We start from the raw sequence: 27953 nt of genomic DNA on the forward strand, positions 1-27953 counted from the left end.
CCCAGGCTCCTCCCGCCTTCCTCCAGTTGGACAGCGAGGGGCGGGGGACGGGGAGTCTGGGAACCCGATCCCCAGATTGGGAGGGCCCAGGAGTGGGGTTCGGGCCCCTGTGCGGGGAGTCCCAACCGCGAGGGCGGCTGTGGTCCTGTCCCGTGCCTCCCGCCGACACCACAGCCGACCCGGGTGGGGACGTCAGACCCGCCGGAGCCGCAGTTCGGGTTCCCGGCTCGAGGGGCGGTGCCCGGGCCCCAGAGTGGGCAGCGATGGGCGGGGCGCCGCTCTCGGGAGCCGCCCTCGCACCCGCTGGACCAATGGAGATACGCGGTTGCAGGCCCCGCCCACTCGGGGGCGGGACGACAGCACGCAGGCGCACGGCGCGCCCGGGCGGGCCGGCTGGCTGGGAAGATGGCGGCGGGAGCCCGGGCCGCCGCCGCCGCCGCCGCCGGAGAGCGAACCCGGGGTGTCCGGGGTGCGCGGTCCAGCGCCGGGGCCGGGCCATGAGCGCGCAGCCCTCGAGTCCCCGAGCCGCGGAGCCCGCCCGCGCCCCTCGGGCCGCCCCACATCCCTCGCCATGGCGCGGCTCGCGGACTACTTCGTGCTGGTGGCGTTCGGGCCGCACCCGCGCGGTGAGTGCCCAGGCCAAGCGCTGAGAGTCGGGGGCTGGGTCTGAGGGTCGGGGGCCGAGGGCTGGGGGCTGGGGGCCGGGTCGGGGGGCCGAGAACTGAGGGCCGGGCGCTGAGGGCTGAGGACCGGGGGCTGGGCGCTGAGGGCCGGGGTCGGGGGGCCGAGGGCCGAGGGCTGAGTGCTGAGGGCCGGGGACGGGGCCGGGCGTCGGGCGGGGGCTGAAGGTCGGGGCCGACCTGACAGCCCGTGGGGAGAATGGGCGTCCGCTGGGGGCGGCGTGGCCGCGCGGGCCTGGTGGCGGCCGGGAGAGAAGCCTGGGCCCGGCCTGCCCGGCCTCTGAGGGGTGGGACGGGCTCTCCCCTTGGCCGGCTGCCGGCGGCTGTGGCTCTAGTGGCTCCAGGGGCGCGGACCCGCGGCTCACCAGCCCGCCCCTGACCTTGGTGCAGCGTCTGAAGCCCCTGGTGGTCTTGGCGGGGTGCAGAGAGGGGGTGGAGTTCGGGGTTGGTGCATGGAGAAGCGGTGTTTGACTTGAAACTGGGAGGATTTCAGGAGGAAGCGTCGAGAGTAGAGAGAAGAGTATTCCTGGCGACTCGCCTGACGGGCCAGGCTCTGCACGCCAAGCCCTGGGTGGGGGATCAGCGTGGCGATGGGTGCCCATGCCTAGGAGGTCTGTGTCTGGGGTCAGCGCCCGTGTCTGAGAGCCCTTCAGCCCAGGGGGTAGGAGAAAACGGAGCCTGACGATGACATCAGCAGCAGCCTGGAGACAGCAGCGCTGGCGATCGTGCTTGGTGTGCCAGGCCCCGCACAGCCCTTTGTGTGCATGATCTCACCTCTTCCTCCCAGCAGCCCACCGGGGTTGCCCTGCTGTTGCCCCCATCTGTAGAGAAGTCAGGCGCGGATAAGTTGACTGCCTGGCCTGAGCCGCCTCAGAGGGGCTGGGACTGGCACTCAGGCAGTCAAATCCTAGCTGCAGACGGGCAGTATGTGGGGATAGCTCTGTGGTCAGGCAGGGGCTGGATATTGAGGTGGGGTTGAGCTTGCCTTTCCAGTTACCCTGTTTTTTTTTTGTCAGTCCAGCTGTCACTGTCCCCACGCAGGACCTGGACTTCTTTCTTCTTTGTGTTTCTTCTGCTGGACCCCCCACACACTTCCTGAAGCCTGTTTAGCATCATCTTCATCTCCAGCTCCTCCTAGTGCCCTCTTATGCAGCACACACTCTTCCCTGCTACCGTCTATCCAAGCGTGTGTTTTATGGCACCCTATCCAAGTGTGTGTCTTACGGCACCGTCAGTGGTGAGCATCTGCCTTTTTCTGTAGAGAGGGAGTTCTTGCTTGCTAGGACCACACAGTCCTCATCCCCCCTGTGTGCAGGCTGCCTGTCAGTGTTGCCTTGACCCACAGAGGGAGCTGTCTGCGCTGAGGCACCTGTGAGGGGCATAGAGGAGGCCGTACCACCTGGGGCAGAGGGTGCCTACGGATCCAGGGAAGCAAGGCTGGCTGAGGGCTGCCCTGGCGCGAGGGGCCTTGGGCTGGGGGCTGGAGCAGGGGCTGCAGGAACAGTTGATGATGACCCTGATGATGCTGAGGGCAGTGTGGAGAGGGTTTGGGTTGACAGAGACTGCAGGCAAAGGCCAGGTGGGAGGCGTGGTGGCCGTGGGGTGAGGAGTTGAAGGTGGGAGGAGAGAAGAGGCAGAGTGGGCTCCACGACAAGCTGGCTGTGACATGTGTGTGCTCACTGCTGGAGTCACATGTAGCGCAGGCACCTGTGTGTGTGTGTCCTTTGCGCAGGACAGGGTAGGAGGCTGGAGCCCGAAGTGCCCCCCTCCCCCTTCCCCTAAGTGGCAGGGAGGAGTGATAAGTGGTCCACTGCAGTAGGATTGGGGGACCGTGGAGCCCTGTGCCCACTACCTTCTGGGGTTGAGCTGGTCAGCTGCTTGCTGGCCTCACAGCCCCTTCGAAGGACTTGTTTATCCTTGAGGGGAACAAGCCTATAGACTGGGACCCTGGTCATGGACTAACCAGGTACCAGGGCAGGTCGTGGCGGGGGGGAAGAGGCAGAGGAGCATGGCGTGGGGATCACTTATCTCTGCTTTGCCCCTTGAGAGCCTTGTGATTTGGAGCCAGTCGTTTGGCTCTCTGTGCCTCAGTTTCCTCATCTGGGGATGGAGTGAGTCATGCTAACCTCCCAGGCTGCCGTGAGGATGCAGTGAATGCACATGTGTGATGTGGTGGCACACAGGAGGGCCCTGGAAATGATGAGTGTCTTTAGTGACTGAGCAGCAGGTGTGTGGATCCTCTAGGCACAGATACAACAGGCACTTCTGAGTGGGTTGAGGACCCGCTCTGTTCTGTCAGGCTAACACTTCAGGGCTGGATGCAGGGTGTCTTGGGTTGGGGATTAGGAGGGCGGATAGCTTGTCTTGCCTGGATCTGGACATCCTGTCTGGAGCTGCTGGGTGCAGGACCAGGGTGCTGAGGGTACACAAGTCCTGCCTGAGGCAGCATCCCAGTTGCTAGTGGTTACCAGCTGGAACCTCTCAGGAAAGGTGGGGAGGGGCCCTGAGAAGGTGAATGCCTGTGCCGGCCATGGCTCCTTCACCTCGGAGAGTGATGGTGGCCGGCGCCGGCCCATCTGCAGGCCCCTCACCTGGTGAGTCAGGGATCGCCTTCTGTGCCCTGGGGCCAGCGTCAGGACTAGACAGACTGCCTCTGCCCAGCTCTTCGCCCAGAAGGGCCCTGATCACAGCGTGGCCAGTGCTGAGGTGTCTTTGGGAGCAGGAGACACATTTGATCTGGCCCTGACCTGGCCAGCGGCCTTGCAGCTCCAGCAGCCAAGTGTGCATCTGCCTGGGAGGAGGGGCTGGACCCCTTGCATCTGAGAAAAAGACCTTTTACCCCATGGCCTCGCCTCATCCTGACTGTGATGAGCTGGCTGCATTCTTGAGCCCCATCTACTGTCCCCACCCACGTTCCTTCCCGCCCTCTGGAGCGGGCTGGGGCTGTTTGGGACGGCCTCAACTGCCTCCCAGCCTCCACCCTGGGAGTCAGAAGGGGTCCGAGGCCTTGGGTCAGAGCTGCTCTGGTCTGATGGGCAGGGGAGGTTGGGGGTACGGCTCAGGAAGCTGTAGGGGCCCTGCACATGGCCTGCCGCTGCGGCTGAGGGAGCCATGTGCATGTTGGGGTTGGATGGGTGGTGTTGCAGGAAGGTGCTGTCCTTCCTTCTTCTCTTTTCCTATAGCTGGGTTCCCTTCAAAGCAGCAGAGCTGGCCAGGGCTGGTCTTCGTGCGCGGCGGGCAGTGTGGTGGGGAAACAGGAGAGCCTGCCATCGTTCTTTGCTTCCCCACAGCACACACTGGCCTGGGCCAGCCCTCCAGGCGTCAGAGCCTGGCACTGGTGATGGGGTGCTGCCAGCAGATGACAGAACGCGAGGTCTGTGTTCGCCTGCCTGCCCGCCCGCCTTTCAGACCTGCAGTCTGTGGGGCTGGCCACAGGGACATTGGTGCAGGAGGAAGCACTTTTTGAGGAGCTTTCAGGACAGGAGCCGTAGTGTTGTCCTTGGGTGGCCCCTCGGCCGCATGTTCAAAGGTGGAGGGGCAAGAAAACCTTGGTGCCCTGTGCCACACAGCACGTTGTGTGGATTCGTCCTGTTGCTGAGGGGAGGAGCGGGGAGGACACCCTCCTTCCTGTCTGATCTGAGATAAAGGCAGCACTCTGGTGGGCAAGGAGCTCAGCTGCTGGAGGTCACTCCTGTGGCTATAGGGCTCAGGTGGGGTGGGTGGGGACCCCGGAGAGACATGGCAAAACCCCCCACATCCCCCTGGAGGCCAAGATGTGGCCTGGCCCCAGACAGCACAGAGCTGAGGTGCAGACTGGGACCTCAGAACGGGGAGGAGGAGAGCTGCTCACAGCCCAGGGCTGCAAGGCCCTCCATGGCCTGCTTTTCCAGGGGCCAGCTGTGTTCTGTCATTCCCTGGGGCTCCGGAAGGTGCCCTGTACTTCTGACTGAGGAACCTGTTTGTTTGTGGGGTGTGAGTGCGTTGGGTGTGGGGAGGATGGTCGTGTAGCCGCCTGTATGTGTTCTACAAACCTTAATTAGTCTGTGGTCCATCCCAGCCAAGCTAACAGGTGCACTAGCAGTCACTGGGGTGTGGTGGAGGGAGGTGGGTCCTAGGGTCCCTGTAGGCCCCAGGCTGGGGCAGAGCTTCCCAGGGGAGGGGGTGCTCTGTGGGCTGAGGTCTGAAGGCTGCTCTGAGACCTGAAGGGCCAGTCTAGGGCCGTCATGGCACAGAGGAGCTCAGGGAGAGATGCCTGCTTGGCCTGCTGGGCCAGCCCAAGGAGAGTGGAGCTCAGGGCTGGCTCTTTGGAGGGTAGAGCCCCGCAGAGGACTTAAGGCTGAGTGAGAGTTGGTGCTTCACAAGACAAATGGGGTGGAGAGGGTCAAGGTAGACAGTGACCTGCCACTTTGCCCATCCTCCTGGGGAAGACTGCCTTCCCTGCCTGGCCTGGGGGAGGCTGCAGTGCAGGGACTGCTGTCCCTGTTCATAAACCCCCTTCCTTCCTCCTCCTGCTGCCTCGTGGCAAGAACTGGGTGAGCCCTGGGTGCCAGCCAGGGCTGGGCCCAGATGGTGGTTTGGGGCCGAGCACAAGGAGGCCTTTGGGGGAGTGGGCGGAGTGGGGGAGGAGCCGCAGCTCAGGGCCTGTGCCTGAGTGAGCTGTGCTTGGGGGTGTGGAGGTAGGTGTGGCACCCGCAGACACCTGGGCCCCCACCAGTCTGCCGCCTGTCCTCTGCAGGGTGTCAGTGGTGGGTGGGGGAGGGGAGCAGGAAGCTGAGGTTTTGTGAGTCAGAATCGGCCCCTCACCGCCCCACCATCTCCCACTTAGCAGCAACCTGCCCACTGCCTACTTCCTTGGCTCTGCCTCCGTAACCCTTGGGGGCGGGTGGTCTCCCTGCCCGTAGGGGACCTGTGGAGCGTGTACCATGGGCTGCCAGGGTTGCTCATCTGTTCCCAGGAGGACCGGGCACGCTGGATGTGGGGCCGCAGCTTCCTGGGAGTCGGGGTGGGGGTACACGAGGTGATCTGTGTTGAGTATGACCCCCCCTTGCCCGTCTGGCTCTGCTGCCTCCGCCAGGTGGGTGGCGGTGTTGAGGCCCGTCCAAGCAGAGGATGGGCACAGGCCCTGGGGACCTGTGGGTTGTGTGGAGGAGAAGGCAGGGAGGCTTTCGTCTTTCTTGCTGCACCTGCTCTGTCCTCCACAAGCCCTGGGAGGCCTGTGGAGCCATCCTGCAGCGGGAGCCACACCCTGAGTATCCCACTGTGGTCCTGACCACTAGGCCTCCTGGTTTGGCTCTCTAGGGGTAAGCCACAGGCAGGCACCTTTAGCCCACCAGTGTGGACTGGGCCTGGAAAGAGTGCCCTGGGTGTGGTTGTTGGGGGAACAGAGTAGAAGGGACTTCGAGGGCTCTGGGGCCCCAAGGAGAGGAGGGATCTCTTGGGGAGATGTAGGCCTCTTGGCTTTCCCTGCCCTGAAAGCCTCCTGGCCCAGGGGAGCTTAGGCTGTGCTCAGCACCCGTCCTGTGGCCTTTGTACAGGGAGATTTGGAGACAGGGAGCAGGCCTGGATGTGGCCACCGTCCCCTCTCCTCTGAGAGCTGCTGGATCCCAGTGCTCAGGAGGCTGTCTGGGCATCCTTCAGTGGTCGTCCTGGACCAAGTCTCCATCCTTCCCATCTAGCTGCTGTCCCTCTGGGTCCTACTGGCTGGGGGATGGTGTTCTAACAGGCAGCTGCCAAACTCCACCTTCTGGGACCTGTACTGGGGACCTGTCTCTGAGGCAGCTGGGATAGGGAAGAGTCTGGGGCTGTGGGCCCAGGGGATGGCCCCTAGCCTTGTGGGGCTGAGGCTTCTTGAACCCCACACAGACAACAGACGTGAGTCCTCCACACGCCTGGCTGGGCCCAGGGCTGGTGGGTAACAGGGAGCTCTGGGGGATGCCTACTGTTGGGGGGCTGAGAGCCTAAGTGGGGGCCTGGCTGTGGTGGCAGATGCTGTGGGGGCTGTGGAACAGTCCTGAACTGTTGACCTTCGATGGAGGGCTGCTGTGCTGTGTGAAGCTGGGCTGCTCAGGCTGAAGGAGGTCTCTGGGATGGGATCGGGGAATGGGGATGGTAGTGGCAGGGGCTTCTCCACTCTCAGGTAGCCGTGGGGTCTGCAGCTGCCCAGCAGACTCTGCACACAAAACTGTTTTTAGGGAACTGAGGCTGATCTGGTGCCAGATGAGGGCCTGGTGGGTGGGAACGTTTCCACACTGGGATCCTCAAGCCTCCTGGTGGATGGGGGGGCGGGGCGGGTGCTCTGACCACCTGTTCTTGTCCTCAGGGAGTGGGGAAGGCCAGGGCCAGATTCTGCAGCGCTTCCCGGAGAAGGACTGGGAAGACAACCCATTCCCCCAGGGCATCGAGCTGGTAAGTGGGGGGCGTGCTGAGACGGTGCTGGCAGGTGGGGGGGTGGCAGGTTGGGACGGCAGGTGGGCACAGCCCTGCCCTCGTCCCTGAGGGGCCTCTGCAGTGCCCGGCTCCCCGCTGGGTGAGGGACCAGACAGCAGAGCCGCTGTTGGGGGGTGTGGCTGGCTTGGCCGACGGGCTGCTTAGTGCTCATGTCACTGTCATGTTGTCACTCACTCATGATGGTGGGGACTGTTCTCCCATCTTCTGGTCCTTGCCCCAGGTGGGGAGGTCAGAGGCTGTTACTCCTTTCAGTCGGAGAGACTGACGCCCAGGAGGCCACGTGTCCCCAGGGTCTCCAAGCAAGGAGCTGCCTGTGTATGTTGGAGCCTCCAGGCCTGGCAGTGCAGACGTTGGGGCAGGTGGGCTGGTTCCTGCCACAGGTGTAGGGGGAGGAGCTGACTGCTGAGCCCTCCCTGCAGTTTTGCCAGCCTAGCGGGTGGCAGCTGTGTCCTGAGAGGAATCCACCGACCTTCTTTGTTGCTGTCCTCACTGACATCAACTCCGAGCGCCACTACTGCGCCTGCTTGACCTTCTGGGAGCCAGTGGAGCCTTCACAGGTCAGCTTGGGGCCTCTGGGCATGGCATGAACAAAGCTGCATCCTTGGGCCATGGCCAACTCCCCCTGCCCCCATCTCCTCCTGACCCCCAGCAGGAAACGACGCGAGAGGAGGATGCCACAGAGAGGGAAGAGGAGGATGAGGGAGGCCAGACCCACCTGTCTCCCACAGCGCCTGCCCCGTCGGCCCAGCTGTTTGCACCGAAGACGCTAGTACTGGTGTCTCGACTTGACCACACGGAGGTGTTCAGGGTGAGGCGGGCAGCTGGGATGGTGAGGCAGGACGAGGGTGCTTCCATCGGCTGTCCCGCCACTTCCCGCTCTGGTCATTGCAGAACAGCCTCGGCCTCATCTATGCCATCCACGTGGAGGGCCTGAATGTGTGCCTGGAAAACGTGATTGGGAACCTGCTGACATGCACTGTGCCCCTGGCTGGGGGCTCACAGGTGGGTTTTGGGGGCAACTGATGTCTGCACAGCCACAGGCCCTCCTGCTGGGGCCCTTGTAGGTATTTGGAGCCCAGCCAGAGCCACACACAGCTGGAGGCCTTGGATGCTCCCTCCTGTGTCCTTGTGCCACCATTGCCCCCGACAGTCCTGGCCTGCTCACCTGGCCTTTGCACCTGTGCTTTGGGCCTGTGTCCTTCAGCCTCTCTGTCCGCTCCTTCGATGGTGTGTGCCTGTCTCTGGATGTTGGTGTCAGCTTGTCTGTCTGTTTCCTGCCCCATGCCTGGGTGTGTTGGGGTGTCTAACCGTGTCTTTCTGCCTGTCTGTCCTGTGCAGCTGGACTCTGTTGAGGAAGGAGCGGTATGGATTCTTTGTTTCTTCTGCCCACCTAGGCCCCATCCCTACCCCCAGTCAAAAGCAGCCACTCCTGTCCTGAGTTTTCTCTGCAGCTGTTTGGGACAACAGAGGCAGGGCATGGCATTTCCCTCTTGCCATGTTGTCCATCCCAGCCAGTCCCACCTTGGGTCTGTCTGTCCACCAGGGTGTGCCTGGGGCCACAGAGCTCTGGGCTGACTTAGATCTGGTCAAGCTACTGAGCCCCGATCCTTCTTTTTTTGCAGAGAACGATCTCTTTGGGGGCTGGTGACCGGCAGGTCATCCAAACTCCACTGGCTGACTCGCTGCCCGTCAGCCGCTGCAGCGTGGCCCTGCTTTTCCGCCAGCTGGGTGAGCCTGTCTGTCCCACCCCTGCATGGCTTCCCCTCGGGGGCTGGTAGTCAGGGATGTGGGTTCTCACTCTGCCTGGGTAGGAGCCCAGGGTCCTTTCCAAGTTTCTCCTCTTCCTTTAGGCATCACCAACGTGCTGTCTTTGTTCTGTGCCGCCCTCACGGAGCACAAGGTTCTCTTCCTGTCCCGGAGCTACCAGCGGCTCGCCGATGCCTGTAGGGGCCTCCTGGCACTGCTGTTTCCTCTCAGATACAGGTGACCCTCGCGCGGCCCTCCCAGCCCCTCCTCCTGGCCCCTTTGCCCAGCCACGTCCCCTGGCTCACTGCGTCCTTTGGGGCCTGCACAGCTTCACCTATGTGCCCATCCTGCCGGCTCAGCTGCTGGAGGTCCTCAGCACACCCACGCCCTTCATCATTGGGGTCAACGCGGCCTTCCAGGCAGAGACTCAGGAGCTGGTAAGGGTTGTGCTTTGTGTCCACCTCGGCCTAAGCCTGCGGGTCCCTGACTGCCGGCTCCCTGGGTCCGCAGCTTGACGTGATCGTTGCTGATCTGGATGGAGGAACGGTGGCCATCCCCGAGTGCGTGCACATTCCACCCTTGCCAGAGCCGCTGCAGAGTCAGACACACAGTGTGCTGAGCATGGTGAGGGACACCACGTGCGAGCGGGAGCCTTGGGGGCCTTTGGCATGTGGCTGCCTGGCAGCACAGGAGCCTAGAGCTGGGGCCAGTATGCAGCTGCCTGCTCTGTTCTGTGCTGGCAGGTCCTGGACCCAGAACTGGAGTTGGCTGACCTCGCCTTCCCTCCACCCACGACGTCCACGTCCTCCCTGAAGATGCAGGTGGGTGTCATTGCTGCTCCTGCATGGGGACCCCGGGCACTCAGGCTGCCCCGCTCATGTCTGCTGCCACTGACACACAAGGCACCACCCTCAGGCTGGCCCCGGCTCCTGTAGCATAAGCAGGAAGGAGCCTGGGAGCAAAGCAGCTGCCAGCAGTTGGGTGTGGTGGTCGTGAGTGGTGCAGGTGAGGCGGCAGGGGCCCAGCAAGGGGCTGGAACATGACCTCTGGTCACAGGAGCCCTTGAGGGTGCTGAGCAGGAGTGCCTCATCCAGACAGTTTCAGAGTTGCTGGTGGCCCTGTGTGCAGAATGGTGGGAGGGGCAGAAGGACGGGAGCGGGGCAGCCTGGGGAGGCCTCTTCCCAGCTAGGGGTGGGGGGTGTATGGAGGAGCGCCTGAGGGACCTGGCGTGGGGGTGGGTAGGGCTGGCTTTCGCCTGCAATCAGCTCTCCTCCCAGGACAAGGAGCTGCGAGCCGTCTTTCTGCGGCTCTTCGCTCAGCTGCTGCAGGGCTATCGCTGGTGCCTGCACGTTGTGCGCATCCACCCAGAGCCTGTCATCCGCTTCCATAAGGTGGGGCACCTGGTGGCTGGGGGTGGAGTGGGAGATAAGTGCCTGGTGGAGACCCCTGAGGGACTGACCTCCTTGTGTCCCCCAGGCAGCCTTCCTGGGCCAGCGTGGGCTGGTGGAGGATGATTTCCTGATGAAGGTGCTGGAGGGCATGGCCTTTGCTGGCTTCGTGTCAGAGCGTGGGGTCCCGTACCGCCCCACGGACCTGTTCGATGAGGTGCATTCCCACCCTGCCCGCCCAGCCTCCTGCCCTGGCTTTGCCTGACCATGGCTTACCTAACCTCCTGCCCACTCCACTAGCTGGTGGCCCACGAGGTGGCACGGATGCGGGCAGATGAGAACCACCCCCAGCGTATCCTGCGTCACGTCCAGGAACTGGCAGAGCAGCTCTACAAGAACGTACGAGGGTGGCAGGATGGGAGGGCATCGTACCACCTTGATCCCTCAGCCCCTGCTCCACACTTCCCATCTCCCCACAGGAGAACCCGTACCCAGCCGTGGCGATGCACAAGGTACAGAGGCCCAGCGAGAGCAGCCACCTGCGACGGGTGCCCCGGCCCTTCCCCCGGCTGGATGAGGGCACCGTGCAGTGGATCGTGGACCAGGCTGCGGCCAAGATGCAGGGTGCACCCCCAGCTGTGAAGGCCGAGAAGAGGACCACTGTGCCCTCAGGGCCCCCCATGAGTGCGTAATGAGGAGGGACGGGGAGGCAGGTCCCGGGCATGGTCCAGGACAGGCATGGGGTCAGGGGTCCGAGTGTGCGTGTTCTCTCCCCGCAGCTGCCATACTGGAGCGATGCAGCGGGCTGCATGTCAACAGCGCCCGGCGGCTGGAGGTCGTACGCAACTGCATCTCCTACGTGTTTGAGGGGAAAATGCTTGAGGCCAAGAAGGTGAGGGCCGTGCAGGCTCCAGCCGGGCCAGGGCAGCGGGTTTCAGAGGAGACCCAGGCTGCGCTTCGCTCTCGTGGGTGCTGACCCTGCCCCGGGGCCGCCTCTGCCTAACAGACAGCTGGGGGTGGCTGGGCTGGCCTGAGGGCAGGTGGGCGCCGGGTCTCCTCTCTTGACCTCAGTGAGTGGTGGGTCAGGCCTGCGTGGGAGGCCCAGCCAGGGAGCTTTACTTCCATCTTTAGAAATCAGAAGGTTTCACTATTATGTTTCCTCTGCATCTTTCCCCTTAAACCGGGTAGGCCCATACGCGCCCTGTTCCTCGCACTTAATGGAAAACAGAGCCTGCTCCCTGCTGTTCTGCCCTCTGTGATGCTCACTTAACACCTCTGGGGTCTTTCATCATGGCCAGTTGGAGTCTCTTGTTTTTCATTGGCTGTGTGGTGTCCCTTTGGGGCGGCCAGTTTTGTGATGAACGATGTAGCAATAGAACACAAACTCCAAGCCTCTCTGTGGCTGGGCCTGTGCCAGGCAGCTCTGAGCCTGTGAGCAGGGGGGGCCCGGGCCACAAGGCCTCCCTCCGGAGCGCACCTCCCTGCCGGCTCACAGGTGAGCGTCTGTGTCCTTGTGTCTGGCTTGGTGAACTTGTACTTGTGGAGCTGCTGGGCCCACTGGAGGTTTTAGTCTTTATTGGTCAGCAAAGCCCCAGAGTCTGGGACACCCCACCTGAAAGGCATTTGGGTCTCCTGGACTCCTGCTGCCCTCCCTGCTTGGGCCCCCAGTGGGTCTTCTCTGTGCCCTCGACCCATGTCTGCTTTCCCCACCTGCAGCTGCTCCCTGCCGTGTTGAGGGCCCTGAAGGGGCGAGCTGCTCGCCGCTGCCTTGCCCAGGAGCTGCACCTGCATGTGCAGCAGAACCGTGCGGTCCTGGACCACCAGCAGTTTGACTTTGTCGTCCGTATGATGAACTGCTGCCTGCAGGTGAGGCCCGGTCTCCCATCCTGCCAGTGGCATGGCGCATGAGCGGGAACAGGCGGGGAGACCCTGGTCTGCGGGTGAGAGTGGAGAGGGTGCAGGAGACTCCTGTGCCAGTGGGCAGGGGTCCTGGGTCTGCAGGGAACACAGTGGAGAGAACCGTTGTTGGGGGCAGGTGCTGGAGCCTGGGGTTTCCTGATGTTGAGCCTCTGAGGCAGCCCTGGGGAGCTGGAGCCACGGTGTCAGGTGCTGGTCCGCGGTGGCTACGGGAGTGATGGGGGCGTGGTGGGAGGTGAATGCCGCCTGGGAGGGGAGATGTCCTGACAGGCTCTCGCTTTGCCTGCAGGACTGCACTTCTCTGGATGAGCATGGCATCGCAGCTGCTCTGCTGCCTCTGGTCACAGCCTTCTGCCGGGTGAGTGGTGGCATGGCTGAGGTCTCCTTCCCAGCCGCGTCCTGGCTGCATCCCGCTGACCTTCTCCCCTGGCTTCTGCAGAAGCTGAGCCCGGGGGTGACGCAGTTCGCGTACAGCTGTGTGCAGGAGCACGTGGTGTGGAGTACGCCACAGTTCTGGGAGGCCATGTTCTATGGGGATGTGCAGACTCACATCCGGGCCCTCTACTTGGAGCCCACCGAGGACCCGGCCCCTGCCCAGGTGCGCAGGGAGTCCCAGGGCTGGGGACTGGGGGCTGGGGGCAGTGCAGCCCCAGCTCATGCCTGTGGTGCTGTGGCAGGAGGTTGGGGAGGCACCTTCCCAGGAGGATGAGCGCTCTGCCCTGGATGTGGCTTCTGAGCAGCGGCGCCTGTGGCCAACCCTGAGCCGTGAGAAGCAGCAGGAGCTGGTGCAGAAGGAGGAGAGCACGGTGTTCAGCCAGGCCATCCACTATGCCAACCGCATGAGCTACCTCCTCCTGCCCCTGGACAGCAGCAAGAGCCGCCTACTTCGGGAGCGTGCTGGGCTGGGTGACCTGGAGAGCGCCAGCAACAGCCTGGTCACCAACAGGTGAGGCGGGGACTGGGGGTTGGGCCCAGTGGAGTGGGCGGGGCCCATGCCCACAGTCTCTTCCCTGGCCCAGCATGGCTGGCAGCGTGGCTGAGAGCTATGACACGGAGAGTGGCTTTGAGGACGCAGAGACCTGTGACGTGGCTGGGGCTGTGGTCCGCTTCATCAACCGCTTTGTGGACAAAGTCTGCACGGAGAGTGGGGTCACCAGCGACCACCTCAAGGGGCTGCATGTCATGGTGCCAGGTACGAGGGTCAGGGCTGGTGACACCCCCTTGGATGGGTGGGGCTGGATGCAGAGTGTGAGAACTACCTTCCCCCAGACATCGTCCAGATGCACATCGAGACTCTGGAGGCCGTGCAGCGGGAGAGCCGGAGGCTGCCGCCCATCCAGAAGGTTTGTGGGGGCCGCCAGGGCTGCGGGCGCCCAAGGCCGGGGCTGCATCCTGAGCTCCTGCTCTTGTTTTCGAGTAGCCCAAGCTGCTGCGGCCGCGCCTGCTGCCCGGTGAAGAGTGTGTGCTGGACGGCCTGCGTGTCTACCTGCTGCCGGATGGGCGAGAGGAGGGTGCGGGGGGCAGTGCCGGGGGACCAGCATTGCTCCCAGCTGAGGGCGCCGTCTTCCTCACCACGTACCGGGTCATCTTCACAGGGATGCCCACGGACCCCCTGGGTGAGCCTGCAGACCCTCTGGCCCTGTCGCCCGCTCCCGCCAGGTCTTTGGGATGAATGGACTTTCCCTGTTTCTCCCACCCTCTTCTCGGGGGTTGTGGATCCCCATGGGAAATGGGCCTTTGTCTGCTCCTTCCCCACCCACTTGGGATCACCTGTAACTGTGGTACTCTGAGATTCTGGGACCCCCCCATCTTCCTTGCTTCTGACTCTGCCTGGCCTGTCCTAAGTTGGGGAGCAGGTGGTGGTCCGTTCCTTCCCGGTGGCCGCGCTGACCAAGGAGAAGCGCATCAGCATCCAGACCCCTGTGGACCAGCTCCTGCAGGATGGGCTGCAGCTGCGCTCCTGCACATTCCAGGTGGGGCATGGTGCACGGGTGGGGCTCTCGTCCCCGCCCTGGTCTTTCTCGTGGGAACCGGTCTTTCTCGTCTGAACCATTTTTAAGCCAGTTTCCACCAGTGGCCCTGTTGCTAGGCCTGCGTGTCTGGGGCCCTCACCGTGGCTCTTGAGTTGACATCCACTGTTTGATATGCAGTCTTTGGGTCCTTGTCCTTTCCTTGGGGCGCTGACCCTCAAGTGCATGTCTTGGGTGTGCCTTGCAAGCCCAGGCCTCACCTCACAGCCACTGAGATTTCAGGTTTACACAAATGCTTGCCTTCGTGTAACATGAGCACAGGCCTTTGCCTGTGCCTTGCTTCTCTCTGTGTCATGGCTGCGGGGCGAAGGGGAGCCTGGCACCTGGCAGCGTCAGGGTTGGGGGAGGGGCTGGGGGCCACCCAGACTCGTAAGGGTTGCTTTTTCTGACGCAGCTGCTGAAAATGGCCTTTGATGAGGAGGTGGGGTCTGACAGTGCCGAGCTCTTCCGCAAGCAGCTGCATAAGCTGCGGTACCCGCCAGATGTCAGGGCCACCTTCGCGTTCACCCTGGGCTCTGCCCACACACCTGGCCGGCCCCCGCGAGTCACCAAGGACAAGGGTCCTTCCCTCAGGTGTGGATCTGGGTCCCAGGCCGGGGCAGCGGGGCCTCAGCCATGAGTTTCTGCTCCAACCCTCCTAGGCCCCTGTGCTTGTCTTTGTCCCTCTTTTTCTCACCTTGGTGACTCTGTTTGCCCCAGAACCCTGTCCCGGAACCTGGTCAAGAACGCCAAGAAGACTATCGGGCGGCAGCATGTCACTCGTAAGAAGTACAACCCCCCCAGCTGGGAGCACCGGGGCCAGCCGCCCCCCGAGGACCAGGAGGACGAGATCTCAGGTAGAAGGGTGGGGTGGAGTCCTGGGTGGTCTCTGGATGCTGACACTCGCCAGGGAGGATCAGGACAGGTGGAGTGGCCTCTGGGTGATGACCCCGTGTGCCTGGCCTGCACAGTGTCGGAGGAGCTGGAGCCCAGCACGCTGACCCCGTCCTCAGCCCTGAAGCCCTCCGACCGCATGACCATGAGCAGCCTGGTGGAAAGGGCTTGCTGCCGCGACTACCAGCGCCTCGGCCTGGGCACCCTGAGCAGCAGCCTGAGCCGGGCCAAGTCTGAGCCCTTCCGCATTTCTCCAGTCAACCGCATGTACGCCATCTGCCGCAGGTGAGGGCCGGCCAGGGTGGCCGGGGTGGTTGGCAGGTGGCTGAGTGTCTTTTCTGCCTGCTGTGGGCCTGGGCCACGGCTCCTGGTCATGTCAGGAATGTGGAGGGGGAGAGGGCAGAGGGACGGGCCACAGGGCTGGGGGCGTGGGCTGGAGGGCCCCGTGGCTAAGCTGGAAGTGCCACAGGCTGGCTCCTCTTGCCCTGCTTGGGGCGTGAGCCCAGAGTGGGTGGGGTCGTCAGCCGCCTTCATGCTTCTGCCTCCTTGCAGCTACCCAGGGCTGCTGATTGTACCCCAGAGTGTCCAGGACAACGCCCTGCAGCGCGTGTCCCGCTGCTACCGCCAGAACCGCTTTCCTGTGGTCTGCTGGCGCAGCGGGCGGTCTAAGGCAGTGCTGCTGCGCTCCGGTGGCCTGCATGGCAAAGGTGTCGTCGGCCTTTTCAAGGCCCAGAACGCACCTTCTCCAGGTACCTCCTGCGTCCTGCCCTGTGCCTGCCCTGCCCTATCCCACCCTCCCCTGCCTCAGCTCCACGTCCTCTCCCAGGCCAGTCCCAGGCGGACTCGAGTAGCCTGGAGCAGGAGAAGTACCTGCAGGCCGTGGTCAGCTCCATGCCCCGCTACGCGGACGCGTCGGGACGCAACACGCTTAGCGGCTTCTCCTCAGCCCACATGGGCAGTCATGGTGAGGGTGCTTGTGGGCAGACGGTGGGGTCGGGGGCACTTTGGGGGGCTGTGGTGGCATTAATGGTTTGGCAGGCAGGCCATGGAGGGGCAGAAACGGCGTTGATCATGGATGTTTGGGTATGGGATGAGGAGGATGCCCTCGGGGTGCCGTGGGGAAGGGGTGGGAAGCCTGCCCAGACCAGGTGTGTGCCCTCACCTCTTGTCCGCCCTGACGTCCTGCTCTCCCTGACATCCTGCCTGCTCCGACTGCCCCGCTCTCCACCTCTGCGTCTGCTGCAGCTTCCTGCAGGGGCCTCCAGGTGCCGCCTCTGCGTGGCTCTGTCTTATCATTTCCCCCAGCCTGGAAACATCCCAGATGCTCCTCTGTCCTTTTCCCTCCCAGGGTCACTGTTTCTCCTCATCCCCCACCCTCCGCCCTCCCCGATCCCCCCATCCAGATTGGCTTTGGAGCCTCTGGCCTGGCTCTGCCCGCTGCTTGGCCTCTGTCCTTGTGTGTCCTGGTTCCTTGGGCCTTGCCCGAGCTGGCCTTGCTATCTCTGTCCCCACCGCCTCGCACACTTTACAGGCGCCCTGCACACACTGAGGTAGACTGGCCCCTGGACGGGGTGGCAGGTATGCCCCACACTCACTGTCTGGAGCACCTGTTCTCTAGTTCAGAAGTGGTTTTGTTTTTCTAGATATCACGTTATATGGTTCTGTTTTACACTCACCCTGTTTTCCTGCCTTCTAACCCCTGCCAGAAACCCTGAGTGGCGCTTGCGGGTGGGCCCGCCCCTGCCCCCCCTGCCCCCCCGCCCCCTCTGCCCCCTCTGCCCCTCCTGCCCCTCCTGCCCCTCCATCCCCATGTCTGTGCCTCCTGTGGAGTCCCTTTTGTGTCTCCGACCATCCCCAGTGCCAGTGGCTGCTGCCTCCCAGTGTCCCTCTCAGTGCCCGGCAACACTCAGGGGCTCAGCTTCCCTCAGCTGTAGTTGTGGCTTCTAGTCCCAGCTCTGACCTCTTTATAAGGACCCACTGGGCCCTGGTTGGCATCCAAAGCAGGCTGGTGCTGCATCCTCACTGTGAGCTGGGTGTCTGCAGTGTGGCCACCGTCAGAGGATGCAGGGTGTGTCGGGCTGGCATTGTGCTTGGCCCGTAGTGACCACTTGGTGGGCGAGGGGACATTGCCTCTCTCAGTCCCACCCTCGGGCTCTACAGAAGCAGGTGAGCCTAAGGCAGCGCCAGGCGCCCAGAGACCCACTGTGGACCCCAGGCATCTCCCAGCCCTTTGGGCTGCCACTTCCTCTTGTGGCCTCCCCTGTACCTTCAGGCCACATCGTCCGGACTGTAAGCCTCAGCCTAGGATTCAGATCTGCCTGTATCCTGGACTGAGCTGCTCTCCATCCTTTTGGACCGGGCTCAGGCTCTGAGCCCCCCTCCCCTCTTTGGGAAGCCTCCAGGTCGCTCGCCTGTTCTCCAGGCCACACCTCTTGGTTACCTTTTGTTGCTACGCCCTGGACAGAGGCCTCTGCATGCCCGTCTGTTGAGAGTTCTGAGCTGTGCCCATCACAAGCCCTGGTCCTCTGGGTGGAGGACAAAGGGCCAGGGTGTGGAGGAGGGACTCAGAGACAGACTTGCTCTGAGCTGGCTTAAGTGGGAAGAGAGGAAGTGTTCAGGGGAGAGCCCGGGATGCCCACCACATAGCCCTTCTGCTGCCACAGAGTACTCTGCGGACTGCCCTGCCCTGGCAGAGAGGCCCGCACCAGGATGGCTCTTCCCACTCTCCTGAGATAGGGACTTGGGGCTGACGGCTGCTACCTCCAGGCTCCCTGGGGGCTTGGTGGGACCCTCTGGCCTATAGGCACCCCCAGGCTGGGCACCCCCAGGCCTGGGGCTAGGCCTGAGCCTTCTCTCTGCTGTGCCCCCAGTTCCCAGCCCCAGAGCCAGGGTCACCACGCTGTCCAACCCCATGGCGGCCTCGGCCTCCAGACGGACCGCACCCCGAGGTACCGTACCCGGCCCGCATAGGCCACCCCTTAGTTGGGGCTGGCGGCCTCTAGTGTGCACTGAGTTATTGCGGGCACTAATGTCCCCCTCCACGCCTGACACTAACGACCCGTCTCCCGAGCCCCAGTCCTTACCTACCTGACCCGCGAGTCCTGCCCTAGAAACTAACACTGGCTGCCACCCCACGTCTCAGCATCTGTGTGTTCCAGCCCTCCTCTCGCACGGCCCTGCCGGGGTCCTGCCAACCACCCCTGCCCTGGGAGCTCAACCCCCTCCCTGGAGGCCAGGCCCAGCCAGCCCCAGGTAAGTGGTGCCCTGGCCCCCCTCGGGTGCTTACCTGGCGTCTTCTCCACAGGTAAGTGGGGCAGTGTCCGGACCAGTGGGCGCAGCAGTGGCCTTGGCACTGATGTGGGCTCCCGGCTGGCTGGCAGAGACGCACTGGCCCCACCCCAGGCCAACGGGGGCCCTCCCGACCCGGGCTTCCTGCGGCCGCAGCGAGCAGCCCTCTACATCCTCGGGGACAAAGCCCAGCTTAAGGTGACTGGGCTGGGGCGTGGGGGTGGGGCTGGGCAGGAGGCTTGGGGCCTCACGTGTCTCACGGTGCTCGGCCGGGTTCTTTTCAGGGTGTGCGGCCAGACCCCCTGCAGCAGTGGGAGCTGGTGCCCATTGAGGTATTTGAGGCACGGCAGGTGAAGGCTAGCTTCAAGAAGCTGCTGAAGGCATGTGTCCCAGGCTGCCCCGCTGCTGAGCCCAGCCCAGCCTCCTTCCTGCGCTCGCTGGAAGACTCGGAGTGGCTGATCCAGGTCTCCGCACCGCCCCTGTCCCTCTGCCCACCTTGGTGCTGGGCCTACCCCTTGGCTAGAGCCAAGTGGACGGGTCTAGGTTTGCTTGTCTGAGAGAGTGGAGCACTGGAAGGAGGAGGTGACAGCCACTTCCCACCCCGGCTCTGGGCCTGGAAGGCAGCTGGCAGTGAGAGGGGCCTGGGCATGAGTGTGTCGGAGCAGCTTGCTGGGCCCAGTTGGGCCGATGACCACACGGGGGATGCGGTTTATGGTTCTGGGCCTCTGCTGCATTCTTGTGGGGGTGGGTACTGACAGGACGTTGGCTCGGTGAACACTGAAGATGGGGCCACTGGGCATCTTGAGGGACAGGGACGTCCCTCGGTCCTCGAGGGCTTGGAAGGGAGTGGGCTGTGGCCAGCAGGCTGGAGGCGGCGGTGGTTGGCATGCCCCGAGCAAGCTGTGTCGGTCCAGTACTGTGCCCACATACAGGAGTCAGAGGGCTGTGGACAGGGCCTGCCTCCCCGGTGCCTGTGGATGTGCGGGTCTCTAGCCTGGTGAGTGGCGAGGCGGGAGGGCGGTGGGTCCCAGAGGTGCTGAGGCCGCCTGTCCCTGCAGATCCACAAACTGCTGCAGGTGTCTGTGCTGGTGGTGGAGCTCCTGGATTCAGGCTCCTCTGTGCTGGTGGGCCTGGAGGACGGCTGGGACATTACCACCCAGGTGTGTGGCGCATGGGGCTGGGGTGGGCCAGGCTCCTGGGCTCCTCACTGACCCTCCAGCGGTGCTGGCAGGTGGTGTCCTTGGTGCAGCTGCTCTCAGACCCCTTCTACCGCACGCTGGAGGGCTTCCGCCTGCTGCTGGAGAAGGAGTGGCTGTCCTTCGGTCACCGCTTCAGCCACCGTGGGGCCCACACCCTGGCTGGGCAGAGCAGCGGCGTCACACCCGTCTTCCTGCAGTTCCTGGACTGCGTGCACCAGGTGGGCAGGCCGCTGTGTGGGTGGGCCGGGGCCGTGCACCCTGACGCTGACCCCGGCCCCTGACCCACGTGGCATGCAGGTCCATCTGCAGTTCCCCATGGAGTTTGAGTTCAGCCAGTTCTACCTCAAGTTCCTCGGCTACCACCACGTGTCCCGCCGTTTCCGGACCTTCCTGCTCGATTCTGACTATGAGCGCATTGAGCTGGGTAGGTGGGGAATCGGGGCTGGGACAGCCGCGGGTCAGGAGGGGCCCAGGCTCATTGCTGGCCCTGTGCAGGGCTGCTGTACGAGGAGAAGGGGGAACGCAGGGGCCAGCTGCCGTGCAGGTCTGTGTGGGAGTACGTGGACCGACTGAGCAAGAGGACGCCTGTGTTCTACAATTACATGTATGCACCCGAGGACACGGAGGTAAGCTGGGGCCTGGGTCGGGTAGGCAGCTCCTGCCCGACCCAGGTCCTCAACTGCAGGCCCACTCCCAGGTCCTGCGGCCCTACAGCAACGTGTCCAACCTGAAGGTGTGGGACTTCTACACTGAGGAGACGCTGGCCGAGGGCCCTCCCTATGATTGGGAACTGGCCCAGGGGCCCCCCGAACCCCCAGAGGAAGAACGGTCTGATGGAAGCGCTCCCCAGAGCCGGCGCCGTGTGGTGTGGCCCTGCTACGACAGCTGCCCACGGGCCCAGCCTGACGCCATCTCACGCCTGCTGGAGGTGCGTGTGGTCCTGGAGCAGGGTCTGGCCTGGCACCCCCTCCTCTTGCTCAGACTCCAGGGTTGTGTGTGTGTGTGCACTTGTACATACACATAAGTCCGGTTACCCCTGGGGGTGGCTGTGGCTCCCCAGGGCTCCGCCCCACCCAGTGGGTGCTTCCAGACAGTGACCGGAGACCCCCAGGTCTCAGTACACAGCCTCCACTCTGGGCCTGCGTGTTTTCCCTGACCTGGCTGTGAGCAGCTCAGGCAACTCTTGAGGAGTCAGCCCTTAGAGATGACGGTGATTTACTCCCTCCGCCAGACTGCCTGCCCCACCTACCCTAATGTGAGCAGCTCTGGGTTCTTGCCCTGAAAGCTGGGGGTTGACATTTAGGCCTCTCTTACCCCTCACTGTGCCATCCCTGGTGGGCCTGGACTGAACAAGGCAGAGACGCCTGGGAGGGAGAAAGGAGACTGAGGGGGTGGCGGCTAGGTTGGTGTGTAGGACTTCAGAGCTAGGCCATGGGGGGACCTGCACTCAGCTCCCCACTGTTGGCTGCGTGGCCTTAGAGGTTATCTGAGCATCTTAGAGCTTCTGTTTCCTCGTGCAGAAAGTGGAAATGCTGATTCCTGCCTTACAGGGAAGTGGTGAGGCTGAAATGAGTCATTTATTTCAGTGACTTAGCATGGGGCACCAGGTTTGGGGGAGCACGGGAGTCATGGTTTGCGATGGAGGTGATCCACACACAGACAGCGGTCCCTTTTTCTCTCAAGCGAAGCTCATTGTCTTAAAGTTGGCGTGGTCCGATTGTTGCTGACGAGTCACTCAGCTTTGTGGTGACCAGCATCAGCTTGCTCTGTGAGTTTCTATACTTGCGTTTTTTACTGGTCTGTGTTTATGTTTAAGGTGAGTTTCTTGGACACAGGATGTAGATGTAGTTGGGTCTTCCTGTTACCCAGTCTAATGGTTTTTTTTAATTGGAATTTTTAGCCCATTTTAATTTACTGTTACTATTGATGTGGCTGGCTTTAAGTCTGGCGTCTTGCTGTTTGTTTTCTCTTTGTCCCTTTGATTTTTTTTCCTTTCTGGCTTTTCTTTTTTTTTTTTTTTTTTTGAGGCGGAGTCTCGCTCTGTCGCCTGGACTGGAGTGCAGTGGCCAGATCTCAGCTCACTGCAAGCTCCGCCTCCCGGGTTTAAGCCATTCTCCTGCCTCAGCCTCCACAGTAGCTGGGACTACAGGCGCCCGCCACCTCGCCCGGCTAGTTTTTGTATTTTTAGTAGAGACGGGGTTCCACCGTGTTAGCCAGGATGGTCTCGATCTCCTGACCTCGTGATCCGCCCGTCTCGGCCTCCCAAAGTGCTGGGATTACAGGCTTGAGCCACCGCGCCCGGCCTTCTTTTTTTAAAAAATGTGTTTTTAGTATTCTGTCTACTGTGAGTTGAGCTGTATCTCTCTGTGTTATGTTTCAGGAGTTGCCAGGGCTATAGTCATCTGACTTGAAATTACATTACCCCGTTCACACCAGAAGAGCCTTACAGCGGTGTATGTCCACTCACACATTTTACTTTTACATATGACATAAACACCCAGCATGGTTGTTTTTTGGTTTTTTGTTTTTTTTTTTGGAGAGATGGAGTCTCGCTCTGTCACCCAGGCTGGAGTGCGGTGGCGCGATCTGGGCTCACTGCAACCTCCGCCTCTGAGTTCAGTGATTCTCCTGCCTCAGCTGGGATTGTAGGCACCTACCACCGTGCCCGGCTAAATTTTTTTTGTATTTTTAGTAGAGACGGGGTTTCACTGTGTTGGCCAGGCTAGTCTCAAATTCCTGACCTCAGGTGATACGCCCTCCTTGGCCTTGCAAAGTGCTGGGATTACAGGTGTGAGCCACCATGCCCGGCCCTGTTTTTGTTTTAAACAGTCAACTTTGTTTTAAGGAAATTAAGAAAGAAGGAAAACGTCTTCTATTTTTGCCATTTTTAACATTCTTCATTCTGTCAGTATAATCTGGTCTGGTTATTATTTCTCTTCAGCCTGACGAATTTTTAATATTTCTTGTAATACAGATCTGCCAGTCACAAATTCCCTCAGCTTTTGTTGATCTGAAAACATCTTTGTGCCTTTATTATGCAAAGGGCATTTTCTCTGGATATACAGTTCTAGGTTGACAGCTTCTATTTTTTTTTTTTACATTCAGCAGTTAAACTGATGTCACTTTAAAAGATATCATTACTGCGCCGGGCACGGTGGCTCACGCCTGTAATCCCAGCACTTTGGGAGGCTGAGGCAGGTGGATCACCTGAGGTCAGGAGTTCGAGACCAACCTGGCCAATATGGTGAAACCCCATCTCTACTAAAATATAAAAATTGACCGGGCATGGTGGCGCCTGTAATCCCAGCTACTCAGGAGGCTGAGGCAGGAGAATCGCTTCAACCTGGGTGGTGGAGGCTGCATTGAGCCGAGATCGCGCCAGTGCACTCCAGCCTGGGTGACAAGAGTGAGACTCTGCCTCAAAAAAAAAAAAAATTACTTTGTTTTCTGGCCTGTATTGTTTCTGCTTCAAAGTTGGTGTTCATTTTTATCCTTACAAACTGTGTATAATGGCACCCTTTCATCCTCTGCCTTAAGATTTTGTGTTCATTTTTGGCTTCAGCAATTTGACCATTGTGGTTTTTGCTTTCATCCTGCTTGGGGTCTGTGGGATGATCATTTTTGTCAAATTTAATACATTTTAAGCCACTGCTTCTGTAAATTACTTTTTCTGCGTAATCTCTCCCTTTCCTTCCGGGACTTTATTGTCCCATATGTTGCTGAGGCTCTGCTTTTTTCTTCTCAGTTTTTATCTTTGCAGTTCATTTTGGATGATTTCTGTGGTCCTGTCTTCAAGTTCACTACTCTTTTCTTTGTTTTTAATATACTCAAGCCCATCAAATGAATTTTTTTTTTTATTTCTTGAGACAGGGTTTTGCTCTGTTGCCCAGGCTGGAGTGCAGTGGCACAGTCATGGCTCACTGCAGCCTGGACCTCCCAGGCTCAAGCAATCCTCCTGTTCATTCAGCCTCTCGAGTTGCCGAGACTACAGGCTTGTGCCACATGCCGGCTTTTTTTTTTTTGTAGAGACAGGGTCTCCCTATGTTACCCAGACAGGTCTCATAAACTCCTGGGCTCAAGCAGTCCTGTCACCTCGGCCTCCCAAAGTGCTGGGATTACAGGTGGGAGCCACTGCACCTGGCCCCATCTAATGAATGTAACCCTTTTTATTATAGAGATTCCCCATCTGATAAACTGTTATGTCCATCTTTTCTTTTAAAACTTGAAACATATTTATAACTTAAAAATATATATAAAGATGGGGTCTTGCCATAATGTTGCCCAGGCTGTTCTCACACTCCTTGGGTCAAGTGATTCTCCCTCAGCCTTCCGAACTGTTGGGATGACAGGCGTGAGCCACTGCCCTGCCTGCCTGTGTTGTCTGTCTTTAAGGAGTCTGGGGTGTTATTCTTGCCGGTAGGTAATGAGCTTGTGGGTCAGCTTGATCTGTTTGAGGCTTGTTTCTAAGCTTTGTTTGGGCAGCTCTCCAGCACCTCTAGAGAAGCTGCAGGGATAGAGCAGCCTAAGGTATGTGGCCTCTCCAGGGCTTCAGTTGGAGTTTTGCGTCTTTGTGTCTTCGGTGAGGTCTTGCCACACTGGCTTTTTGGAAGTCCAGCATCTTTCAGCTTAACCTCTAGAATTTGGACTCGGCTCATAGCTTTTTTTTTTTTTTTTTTTTTTTTTTTGAGGCAGAGTCTCGCTTTGTCGACCAGGCTGGAGTGCAATGACGCACTCTTGGCTCGCTGCAGCCTCCACTTCCCGGGTTCAAGCAATTCCCCTGCCTCAGCCTCCCGAGTAGCTGGGATTACAGGTGCCCATCACCATGCCCGGCTAATTTTTGTATTTTTAGTAGAGACAGGGTTTCGCCATGTTGGCCAGGCTGGTCTCAAACTCCTGACCTCAGATGATCCACCTGCCTCGGCCTCCCAAAGTGCTGGGATTACAGGCGTGAGCCACCACGCCTGGCCGGGGGGGTGTGTGTTTTTAACTTACCCTGTTGGGGTTTGTAGTGTTTCTTGATTATGTTGTTTGATGCCTCTGGTTAGTTGGGGAAATTTTTCAACTGTTGTCCCCAAATATTCACTTTGCGTATTTCTTCCCTCCCTTTGCCACCTCCGCCTGTGATCCAGTTACACACGTCAGGCCTCTCCATTGTGTCTCTTTCCCGTATTTTCTCCTTTTGTCTTTTCATGCTGTAGTCTGGATATTTCCTTTTGAACAAACTTTTCACTAACTCTCCCTGCCAGGAGCTGCAGAGGCTGGAGACAGAGTTGGGCCGACCCGCTGAGCGCTGGAAGGACACCTGGGACCGGGTGAAGGCTGCACAGCGCCTCGAAGGCCGGCCAGACGGACGTGTGAGTGAGGGCCAGTGAGCAGCCACGGTGGGCCTGTTGCTGGGAGAAAGTGGAGTCTGCCCAGCCGTGACCCAAGTCGCAACCTCCTGTTTCCAGGGCACCCCTAGCTCCCTCCTGGTGTCCACTGCACCCCACCACCGCCGCTCGCTGGGTGTGTACCTGCAGGAGGGGCCTGTGGGCTCCACCCTGAGCCTCAGCCTGGACAGCGACCAGAGTAGTGGCTCAACCGCATCCGGCTCCCGCCAGGCTGCCCGCCGCAGCACCAGCACCCTGTACAGCCAGTTCCAGACAGCTGAGAGTGAGAACAGGTATGAGGGGGTCTCCCCCTGTTGCACGGACACCTCTGAGCTGGTGTTCTGGGGTCCCAGGCAGTCCTCTGGTGGGAGATGCAGGTGCTTTTGAGGAGCTTGTCATTTCTTAGGTTAGAAGGATCTGTTGGGAAGGCCACAATGATGGCCTGAGTATACGCTACCATTGGGAGGGGTTTGGGGTGTCGAACTGGTGACCGCAGCCGACCACAGCCTGCACTGGCTGAGGGAGAAGCAGAGGGAGGGAGGTAGTGGGGCCCCCATGAGTCTGGAGCCTGGCAGGATCCATCCTGGGCAGCTGCTGCCGCGGCTGCTTCTACAGATTTGTCTGCCCGGCATCCCTCTCCTCGTAAGGGCGATGGCCCTGTGTGGGGGGGCTGCTTTCTGAAGACCCTGAGGCTCTGCTGTGGGGATGCTCCCTGGAGTCGAGGGGGTGAGGCATCCTTCACTGTCTCCTTTCTGGGCCGTCTTCCTGGGCTTGCAGCCCCGAGGCTGCTTTGTGGCCCCCTGGCCAGTGCTCTGGGTTTAGGTCAGTTCTGGGGACAGGGAGCCTGGTCTTACCTCCTGGGCTGGGACAGCAGGTGGGGACAACTGCTGGGGCCTGGGCTTGGCTGGGCCATGACAGCCAACCTGGCCCTGGTTCTGCTGCAAATGCAGGTCCTACGAGGGCACTCTGTACAAGAAGGGGGCCTTCATGAAGCCTTGGAAGGCCCGCTGGTTCGTGTTGGACAAGACCAAGCACCAGGTGAGTGATCAGGTGGTGGGGGGGACTCGGGGGAAGGGGCTGCGCTGACTCTGTGGCCTCCTCCAGCTGCGTTACTATGACCACCGTGTGGACACAGAGTGCAAGGGTGTCATCGACCTGGCGGAAGTGGAGGCTGTGGCACCTGGCACGCCCACCATGGGTGCCCCTAAGACTGTGGACGAGAAGGCCTTCTTTGACGTGAGCCTTGGCCGGGGCTTGGGAGAGGGGAGGGAGGGGCTCTGGAGTGTGGGGGCTGTGGAGTCAGTAACCTGCCCTTCCCCAGGTGAAGACAACGCGTCGCGTTTACAACTTCTGTGCCCAGGACGTGCCCTCGGCCCAGCAGTGGGTGGACCGGATCCAGAGCTGCCTGTCGGACGCCTGAGCCTCCCGGCCCTGCCCGGCTGCTCTGCTTCCAGTCGTTACTGACCACTAGGGGTGGGCAGGGCCGCCCCGGCCATGTTTACAGCCCCGGCCCTCGACAGTATTGAGGCCCCGAGCCCCCAGCACTTGTGTGTACAGCCCCCGTCCCTGCCCCGCCCCGCCCGGCCGGCCCTAACTTATTTTGGCATCACAGCTGAGCACCGTGCCGGGAGGTGGCCAAGGTACAGCCCGCAATGGGCCTGTAAATAGTCCAGCCAGCGGCTGCAGGCGAGTTTCTAGAACCAGAGTCTATATAAAGAGAGAACTAACGCCATGCTCCTGTGCCTGCCTTACCCACGTCCCGGCGGCCTGTTCTCAGCCTACCCAGAGGGTCCCATCTGCACCTATCCAGGCCCACCTAGTGGGAGGCTGGCATCTTTCTCATGAGCCTTTCCTGGTGCCTGGGTCCACCCAGCTCAGCCTGCATGTCCCTGGGAGTGGCTTTGCTCTGGGGGCAGATTGAGCAGGAGGCTTCATTGGGGCCTTGCTTGATTCCCCCCAGGCCTCAGGGCTGGTCTAGGGGCCGGCATGGCTGGAGAGGAAGCTCCCATCCCTCCCCAGGGGGTGTAGAAGCTGGCATCACGGAGGCTTGGGGGGTGAAAGGGTGGGTGGTCATTTGCCCCCAGGAGGCTGTTGGATGGCAGCTTCTGGTTAGACCAGAACTGAAGGGATGAAGGCCAGACCCAGGAAGGGGGACAGCGGGTACCCAGGGGAGTGCGGGTCAACCACATCTGGCCTTCAGGCAGCAAACGGCACCTGGCATAGTGAGGGGGCCAGTGCCCATGGGTGACAGATCTCTCCGTTCTTGGGAATTCTGCCTCTCCTTTCCCTGGGGTCTCAGAGGGCCCCGGTCCTTCCCTTCTTGGTGTCACTCTGGCCCCTCACTGCTCTTCCTGTTCAAACCTGAGTCCCACCTGGCCCAGGGCTTCGCCTGCTGAGCTGCTGTGTCGTCTGTGGCCTGGTGAGGCCTGGCCAGGGGTGTGGGAGCAGAAGGTGGGGAGGGGTGTAGATGCTGCCAAGGCCAAGAGAACATCTGAGAGTGGCAGCTGGTGACCTGGCCAGAGGGGCTGGTGGGGGACAGGGGACCCAGCTAGAGGCCCCTCTCAGGTGGGAGGTGAGCAGGTGTGGGTGAGGGGAGGGTTCTGGTGATCGCTGCAGAGGTAGGGCCTGGTGCTGGCAGGTGGAGGGGCCAAGACCCTCCCCTGGGGGGATGTTGAAGCCAAGGACAGCGTTGGACCCTGTCAGGCCCAGCATGATGCCACCACCTCCCCCACCAAACAAACAGGTGGTGCTGGGACACCAGGGGGAAGACGTGAGGTTGGGCTCACTTGAGCCACTGAAACCAGCCAGGTCTTCGCTCAGGCCAGACAGATGGAGCCTGACCAAAGTTCCTGGCACCTGGAAAACCCACAGGTCAGAGTAAGGGGAGAAAGGACCCTGCCCTCCCTATTCCACGTTTGTGGGGGGAGAGAACAAATGCCAGGCACAGGGCAGGGGGCGAGAACAAGGCAGTGTGTGTAGCTGGGGCCGAGACGGCCTCTGGGGAGCTGAGCAGGTT

General features: G+C 61.2%; 1 protein-coding gene across 4 annotated transcripts; it reads left to right on the forward strand.

The window, feature by feature from the left end:
* Window positions 1-351: 351 nt before the first annotated feature.
* SBF1 (SET binding factor 1) lies at window positions 352-26669 on the forward strand. Of its 4 annotated transcripts, none has more exons than XM_033233432.1 (41): window positions 352-626; window positions 7000-7085; window positions 7547-7684; window positions 7777-7935; window positions 8019-8129; window positions 8750-8855; window positions 8978-9110; window positions 9202-9310; window positions 9384-9497; window positions 9617-9694; window positions 10151-10264; window positions 10350-10478; window positions 10562-10660; window positions 10741-10945; window positions 11041-11153; window positions 11978-12127; window positions 12468-12536; window positions 12618-12776; window positions 12856-13124; window positions 13198-13370; window positions 13448-13521; window positions 13599-13794; window positions 14024-14151; window positions 14603-14781; window positions 14908-15044; window positions 15159-15366; window positions 15634-15830; window positions 15908-16045; window positions 17952-18029; window positions 18386-18567; window positions 18654-18833; window positions 19428-19529; window positions 19601-19786; window positions 19866-19992; window positions 20064-20194; window positions 20266-20496; window positions 24815-24922; window positions 25019-25230; window positions 25888-25975; window positions 26042-26173; window positions 26259-26669. In XM_033233432.1, the coding sequence occupies exons 1-41, from the start codon at window positions 572-574 to the stop codon at window positions 26355-26357; spliced, it is 5682 nt and encodes a 1893-aa protein (XP_033089323.1). In that variant the 5' UTR covers window positions 352-571; the 3' UTR covers window positions 26358-26669. The 4 variants fall into 4 exon arrangements, with proteins under 4 accessions (XP_033089323.1, XP_033089324.1, XP_033089325.1 ...); XM_033233433.1 differs by having other exon boundaries at window positions 7780-7935; XM_033233434.1 differs by lacking the exon at window positions 17952-18029.
* Window positions 26670-27953: the final 1284 nt, after the last annotated feature.

Source organism: Trachypithecus francoisi, unplaced genomic scaffold, assembly GCF_009764315.1.
Source record: "Trachypithecus francoisi isolate TF-2019V2 unplaced genomic scaffold, Tfra_2.0 Lachesis_group14, whole genome shotgun sequence".
NCBI lineage: Eukaryota > Metazoa > Chordata > Mammalia > Primates > Cercopithecidae > Trachypithecus > Trachypithecus francoisi.

What these genes read in the sequence shown, in the direction of transcription:
- SBF1 (XM_033233432.1), top strand. Translation starts at nt 572, where the DNA reads ATGGCGCGGCTCGCGGACTACTTCGTGCTGGTGGCGTTCGGGCCGCAC. An exon ending in GATGCCCACGGACCCCCTGG is followed by an intron (nt 13,795 to 14,023) that starts GTGAGCCTGCAG and finishes GCCTGTCCTAAG; the next exon opens with TTGGGGAGCAGGTGGTGGTC. An exon ending in ATGTACGCCATCTGCCGCAG is followed by an intron (nt 15,367 to 15,633) that starts GTGAGGGCCGGC and finishes GCCTCCTTGCAG; the next exon opens with CTACCCAGGGCTGCTGATTG.